Source organism: Loxodonta africana, chromosome 1 (assembly GCF_030014295.1).
Source record: "Loxodonta africana isolate mLoxAfr1 chromosome 1, mLoxAfr1.hap2, whole genome shotgun sequence".
Taxonomy (NCBI): domain Eukaryota; kingdom Metazoa; phylum Chordata; class Mammalia; order Proboscidea; family Elephantidae; genus Loxodonta; species Loxodonta africana.
This window is the reverse complement of record NC_087342.1, coordinates 87250877-87259190: the sequence shown is the minus strand read 5'-3', so window position 1 is coordinate 87259190 and position 8314 is coordinate 87250877. Positions and strand designations below refer to the sequence as shown.

Genomic DNA, 8314 nt, shown 5'->3' with positions numbered 1-8314 from the left:
ATAACCTGTATGTATAATATAGGTAAATGGCTAAATATTTTATGACATGAATTCCATTGAATGCCATGCATATGTGAAATTATAAAAGTAAAACTACGTATCTGCACATAGTAATGGTATATAAATGTGTACCAATCTGCAAAATTGGTATTCATGAAGATAAAATGAAGATGTGAAATTAAACAATTGAAGTAAAAATAGTTAATTTGGTTTTTTGGTGAGATTGTGGGTAATTTATCACTTTTTTATTCTTTCTGTTATAATATTGCCTATTCAGAATAAAAAATAAAAACTGTGCTTACTACTATGCTTCTGTATGTGTTTGTGCCTATGTGTATTGGGAGGGAAAGAAAAGTAATGAGCTTATATTAGAAGATTATAATTGTCTATTTTCTCTTAATTTGAAAAAAAAAAATGAAAGAATGAACAAATGGTTTCAATTACCAAAGAGGTGTAGTAATTACATGAAGAGCTTCCCTAATGACAATTGTTATATTACATGCATAATCTATAGGGAAAAATAAATGTATTGCTTTTCCTCAATACCATGTATTAAAAGAATTCAATATTATTTAAAGTGTTTCTTATATATAATATAGAAGAGCCATCAACAATGGGAGAAAAATATTTTTTTCCTGGTGAATTCTCCACCCAACAGTAACTTTCTGAAAGCTCCCTTGATGGCCTCATTCCTCAGACTGTAGATAATAGGGTTGAGTGCTGGGGGCATTACTGTGTAAAAGATAGAAATCATAAGGTCAAAAACAGTTGGAGAATCTGAAGTTGGTTTTAGAAACTCAAACATACCTGTGGAGAGAAAAAATGAGAAAACGAAGAGGTGGGGCAGGCAAGTAGAGAAGGCCTTGGATCGGCCCTCAGCAGAGGGTATTCTTAGAACTGTGGAGAAGATGTGGATATAGGACAGGACACTGGAGGTGAAGCAGATGAATGCCATCACAGCTATGAAAGCAGCCACTCCAATCGCTCCAAGATAATCATTGGAGCAGGAGAGCTTTAGCAATTGGGGGATGTTGCAGAAAAACTGGTGGATTATTTTGACCTTACAGAATGTGATGGAGAATGTGGTTGTTGTGTACAAGATTCCAGAGATGCTTCCGCTTAGCCATACGGCTATCACAGCCCACTTACACTTACTAGGATCCATGATGACCTCGTAATGCAGTGGGAAGCAGATGGCTGCATAGCGGTCATAAGACATTGCTGTGAGAATGACCACCTCACCCCAAGCCAAGGCTGTGAAGAAGAAAACCTGGACTATGCACTGGCCATGAGAAATATAGCCATTATCCATCAGAGAATTGTCAATGGACTGGGGGACCGTGACAGAAATGAAGGAGAGGTCCAGAACGGAAAGGTGCTTCAAGAAGTAATACATTGGGGATTGGAGATGCTGGTCCAACGTGGTGATGATGATAATGATGAGGTTACCTGCCAAGGCCAATAGATATATCACCAAGAACAGCAAAGCATGTAAAATCTGCAGCTCACGAATGTCAGAAAATCCCATGAGAAGGAATCCACTCATTGTGGTTACGTTTGTCATAACCGTTTTGAAGATGCCAATTGTGGCAGCAGCTGGAAGAAAAGGGGAAATGGAAAATGTAGGAGAAAGATATTAAACTAAAGCTCCATTCATTTATCCATCATTGCTTCTTAGAACAATTATTTATTAAGTGCTTGCTGTGTATTAGCCATGCCCTACATTTTTGGGATCCAAAAGGGGAAGAGATGTATTTATTGTGTTCATGGAGCTTACAGTTTATAGTAGTAAACCAGTAGGTACAGTTTAGTTAAGTGTATTAAAGTCATTGGTCCCGTCATAGAAAAAGAGTTTGCACCATAAAAATTTTTGCACTACTCACCCACAAACACCACTCTCCTTTTCACTGATAAAACCCATTGCTTTACTTTAAGTCGATAACAGAAAAGCAGTGATCAGCTCTTGAATACAGATTTTTGAAAACTGGATGGGATGCATTTGTGTATAGTACCCTACCCAATCTTAGCAGATGGAATGGCTTGTTAGAGGCAATGTGGTATTGGGAATTGAAACATGGGTTAGATGTTTTTGAACTGAATAAAATCCAAGTTTCCTTCCTGTCAAGCAATTCTGTCATTATCGAGAGAGCACCTATAATTGTGGAGCCAAGGGCCAAATTGTGTCTTGTTATCAACCTTCCAATTAATATTTTATTTAGCAGCCAGGAACTTCTCATTGAAGTAAGAGCAAATGCACTTTTGCAAAGGAAATACATGTTACTCTCAGATTCAGCATCTGCTTTGATTGCCTGGAGTATCGCCTGGTATCTAACAACTTTCTCTGAATCTTCATTTTACTCACCTTCTGTTCACATCATTTGTCTTTCGTTCAAGTCATCATATATTTATTGACTACACGCAAAGGCATTTGCAAAGAAGAGAAACACATAGTGACTGCTCTGAGGTAGTTTCAAATGTGGAAGGAAAATATTTAAATATCCAATATACTTACTTCAGGAAGAGAATGTGAAGAGGTGTAAAGACATATACATCTCAGTGAAGGGAGAAAAAAAAAATTGGCTCCATTGTCCAGTATTTTGATTTTAGAAACTTTGTGGGACAAAAATAACCAAGAGTTCTACCCTCTTTAAAATACTCATCAGTATATGAGGACTGATGAGTTGCTTTGTAATCTGTGAGGTGTAGGCAACAATTGAAAAAAAGTGCTGTATTAGAGTCTCTGTGCTTTATCCTGAGCCAAGCGAAATCTCACCAGATGGTTTTTGTGTTTTAGTAACTCATCTTAGAAACGATAACTCAGAAAATTCTAAACCTTGAGGCCAGTATTTCCTCCCCATTCCTTCTCATTTTGAGAGAGACTTTTTTTTGTTTGTTAGTCAATTCAATAGTTCTCTCATTTGCTCTGTTTTTCTCATGTCTAATGTCAAGTCTCTCCTGCTGACATCCAGGCTTACTCTACCTTCCATACTTCTCTTCTGTGAAGAATGAATTTGGCATTGGAACATTTCATTTCTACGCCTACTGTCTGGCCGAGGTCAGTGGTTTTAGATTTACAATAAAAATAGATACTAAATTAACTAAACGGTTCAAAAGTCTTGTTTTGGCTGCCAAATTTGAAAGCCTCTTTTCTCTTACTCTGTGAATGTGAACCACAAGTTTAATCTGTCTACAATTTCACCAGCTTTATCCATTTCCATCAAAATCTCACACACGACAATAGAAAACAAGAGGTATTACAGAGCAAGGGTATGCTTCTGACATAATTTCTCCCTCTCCATGTCCTGTATTTTTTTGCCCTCTTTTTTCTTGAACTGATAAAATGATAAACAGCCTTATTATCCATACTTAATTTGGACTTTGGTTCATTAAATATTTTAATTTGCCAAATTTGTACAAGTAATTACCAACAGACAGGAAAGTAAAAACTTAGAAATTTTAGTGTTCATTTTTATAGGACACACGCCACACTAGAAGCCCTTGTAAAATATATCTTATTTAATCCACACGCACTTTTATCTACTATGAGTTTTAAATATTTTAATCTCCGTTTTTATAGGAAAAAAATAAAGCTTGGAGTACTTAAGCACATAATTGAGATCCGAGCTCCAAACTCTTGTCCTTTCCAATTCATACTGCTGCTTTATATTTAAAAATCTCTTTTTTAAGTATTAATAAGAGGCTTACAGGAGCATTGAGGAAAGCCACAATTATACTGGCAGAATGTCCATCCAAGGCTCTCTCACTGTGTTGCCAGGAATTATCTGAAGAAGTGTTTCACAGTTGTTTTAGTGAATATTTATAAACACATAACACATTAACATTTCTCAACTAACTGATTTTCCTTAAATGGCTTGTTATCATAATACATTTATATAAATTTGGTATTTGGACTTTTAATCTGCTCATTTTCAGGGAAGCTAGCTTCCTTCCTTGTTAGAATTAACAATATTACTTATTCAAACTCAATTCAAAAAACATAAAATTCTGTCAGAATTTCCATAAAATATTTCTCTCTTTCCTTATCCAAGATCAGTAAACTCACCACAGCTGTTTTTGGTGTGTGGGTAGCTATGAAAACTGATCACCAACTTCAAACCTTTCTCGCTTATAAGCCTACAGATCCTCTTGAACATGTTGTCTCCCTTGAGAACCCAGTTCTTTTTTTCTTTTTGCTTTTTCATCTTTTCTAATGGAAGCCTGAACTGAATGATAAAGATATTTCAATTTCTCTACCCCTCTGGCACCTGGGACTTGAAGCCTTAGAAACATTCACCCACAGGGCGAGTGGCCAGCCTAGTAAGAGGTGGGTGTTTTTTATCCCTAGCTCAGTGGTTCTCAAATTTAGCAGACGTATGAGTCCATCTTGTTAAAGGAGAGCTTGTTAAAACAGGTACAGAAGTCCCACGCTCAGAAACTCTGATTCATCAGGTCTAGGGGGCATTCATGAATCTGGATTTCTAAAAAGCTCCCAGGTGATACTAATGCTGCTGGTATGAGGGCCACACTTGGGGAACAATTGTCCTAGCTACAGTATGTATTTCTGAAACAGATACAGAAATATTTAAACTTTTTTTAAATAGATGAATCTCTGAAGTCAGGTATCATGGAAAACTAGAAGCCAGTGTTTATGTTTATCTTTATGTGAGAAATTCAGGCCTAGGCATTTAATCTCAGATCTGAAGTAACCATTTCACTTCTTTCATTACAATCTCTATGAATCCTCAAAATACCCACTAAAAGACCCCTAAAACAAAGATAGCAACAGTACCTGAAAGCCTCATAAGATGGCCCAGCCCGTTAAAATATATCATTAAAAGCTTTGCAACAATTTTGTAAGTACTTAGGAATAAATACCATATAAGTTCACTGGGTTTTTTGGTTTTTTAAGTCCACAATGTTGTTTTGGAGTTTCTGAGTTGTCTTACAATATTTTATAAAAAATATTAATATTTTTCAGGAACAGTCCTGTGACTATAAATTTATTAACTTTATATTGCAAGGATATTCTCTGAAGCTAAGTGGATATTTATTATGCTTTTAAAGCTACATAGTATCCTGCCCAGGAGTGCTTATTGTGTACCAGGCGTTTTCCAGTTTGTCACTATCATAAATAGCACTAGTCACTGGTTTTCGCGGTGTAATGGGTTATCCCATTCACCTAAAGACACAGTGTAGTTAGTTGCCCCTGAAATCAATTCTGACTCATGATGGCTCCATGTGTGCAGAGCAGAAATGCTCCACAGGATTTTCAAGGCTGTGACCCTTCAGAAGCTGCTCACCAGAGCTGTCTTCAAGGCACCTATGGATGGGTTTGAATTGCTAACCTTTCAGCTAGTAGCAGAGTACTTAACTGTTTGTGCCACCGAAGGACTCCAAACAGATGTAAACAGCTCTATTAATATTTTTCTTAATTATGATTAATGTAATAATTAATAGTGTTGGCATGATTATTCTTTTAACTTTCAATTTTGTGCATTTGATTTTTTTTCCTTAAAATAAAATTAAGGAAGATGGAATTATTCAATTTAAGGTCATGAAAACAATTGTATGGGTTTTCAGTGTTGCCAAATTCCTTCCCAAAATTATTGTGAAGTGTTATATTGTTCTCAGTATTGTTTGTCCACCGTCTTGCTTACATGAGGAATCTATAATTTTTCTTTTTTATGCTTAAAAGATAGAACAGAAATATATTTAAGCATGTAGCCACTGGAGTCAGATTACCCAGGTTTGAATCCTGGCTCTACCCCTTATTGTTTCTGAAGTTGCTTTGCTTAATTACTTCATCTTTCCAGACCTTTGATTTCTCATCTGTAAAATGAGAATATTAAGGATGCATGTAAAGTGCTCAGAAAATGACTGGAAAATGGGAAGCAGTTAATGATGTTAGTGTTATCATCATTAATGTTTTCTTTAAAATTTATCACACAAAACTTTCCAGGTGATAGAAAATAGGAAACATGTCTAATTTTTTTATGAGGTCAGGTATACGTTTGATAACAAGATCTGAGAAAGATATTACACATACACACACATGTAAAAAAAGAGAGAGAAGAAGAGACAGAAAGAACTTTGGCCAGAGAAAAACATATTAAAAAACGTTAAAAAAAAAAAAATTCAACATCCTTTCACAATAAAAGCACTAAATTCTTAATCATAAATTCAGGTGAAAAGGGAACTTTTGATCCCATGAAAAGGAAGTACATAAAAGCTACAGTACACATCATACTTAATGAGGAAATATTTAATATTTCTTCTGTGAGTTAAGGAATTAGACAAGACTGACCATAGACACTTCTATTCAACAGTTGAATAAAACAAGAAAAAATGACAAACAGGATACAAAATTTAGAAACAGATGACATGGTTGTGTACATAAAAATTTGAGAAGAAAATTACTCAAATTATCAGAATTGATAAGTACAAATAGCAAATTAGATAATAAAATTATTAAAGCTGTAACATTTGTAGTCACCCATAAACTCATTTCTGTCAAGTCGATTTCGACTCATAGTGACCCTATAGGACAGAGTAGAACTGCATCCTGAGTTGTTCCCGTTACTTCCAAGTTGATCCTGATTCTGGATTATAGCCTGTTACATCCCTAATAAATTTCATAACTGTGAGTACAGTCTGTGAGTTCTGTGTGACCATTGCAATGAATTACTGAACTGAGAAGAGAAGTAGGGAGTGCAGTGGAAGAGGCAGCTGGTGTCGGAATTTGTAAAAGTTTGGAGAGTTGGAGGTATGCCTAACCTAATGGAAATCAGCTTGAGGCCGAAGCTGATCTTGATTCTCCTTTGCCCTCATTAAATTAGAGGACCTCTGATGCCACTACTATTTTACAAAATGGCTAAATCAACAACACACACTTGTGAGGAGATGGAGCAACATGAACTTTCATTCAATGCTGGTGGAAATGCAAAACGGTACAGCCACTTTGGAAAGCAATTTGGCAATTTATTACAAAGTTAAACATATGCTTACCATAGATCAGCAATCACACACCTAGGTATTTACCCAAATAAGTTGAAAACTTATATTCACACAAAATCCTGCATATGAATGTTTATAAGCAAGTTTATTCATAAATGCCAAAAGTTGGAAGCAACCAAGATGTCCTTCAATAGGTGAACAGATAAACTGTGGTACATTCATACAATGAAGTATTATTCAGGGATAAAAACAAATGAGCTACCAAGCTACAAAATGACATGGAGGAATGTTAAATGTTAAGTGAAAGAAGCCAGTTTGAAAAAGCTACATATTGTATAATTCAACCTTATGACATTCTGGGAAAGGCAAAATGATAGAGACAGTAAAAACATCAGCGGTTCAAGGGATTCAGGAGAGGAGGGAAGGGATAAATAGATGAAGCCCGGGCATTTTAAGGGCGGCAAAACTATTTGAAACTATTCTATACGATACTGTAATGGATACATGACTTTATGCATTTGTCAAAGCCAGTAGAACAGTACAACACGAAGAGCAAACCCTAATGTAAACTAAGGACGTTAGTTAGTAATTATGTATCAATGTTCATTCATCAATTGTAAAAATCTACCACATTAACGTAACCCCCAACCTGTAAGATGTTAATAATAGGAAAAACTGAGTGCAGTGGGTAGCGGATGCATAAAGAAGCCCTCTACTTTCTGCACAATTTTTCTGTAAACCTAAATCTGCTCTACAAAATAAAGTGCATATATAAAAAAAAGATCTCATGCAAAAGAGCAAGCAAACAAGAAAAATCATAAAATAGCATCAGAAAAAAAAGGAAACAAAAGAAAAAATTGGTCAAGGAAATAAACAATTTAGAGAAGGTATGCCTAAGAGGCTTATAATATGAGGAGATGTTAAACTGTAGTAGGAATCAAAGAAATGCAAACTAAATCAACAATAATACAAAATTTTATATCTGCAGTGTTATGGATTGAATTGTGTCCCCCCAACATATATTTTGTAAATCCTAACCTCTATTTGACAACCTCTATGCCTGTGGTTATAATTTCATTTGGGAATGGACTGATTTTGTTATGTTAATAAGGCAAGATTAGTGTAGAGTGTGTTTTGAGTCAATCTCGTACAAGATATAAAAGTAGCAGATTAAGCAAGGAGAGATGCTGGAAGACAGATGCCACACCACATGGTGATCTCCAAGGAATCAGGAAACAGGTGTTGAAGAGACAAGGAAATTCCCAAAGCTGTCAGAGAGAGCCTTCCCCTAGAGCCAGCACCCTGAACTCAGCTTTCTAGCCTCCTGAACTGTGAGAACATAAATTTCTGTTTGTTAAAG

General features: G+C 35.7%; 1 protein-coding gene across 1 annotated transcript; it reads right to left on the bottom strand.

Annotated features, from left to right (window-relative positions):
* Positions 1-607: 607 nt before the first annotated feature.
* On the bottom strand, positions 608-1564 carry LOC100669433 (olfactory receptor 14J1-like). Its single transcript, XM_003421834.3, has one exon. The coding sequence runs from the start codon at positions 1562-1564 to the stop codon at positions 608-610; it is 957 nt and encodes a 318-aa protein (XP_003421882.2).
* Positions 1565-8314: the final 6750 nt, after the last annotated feature.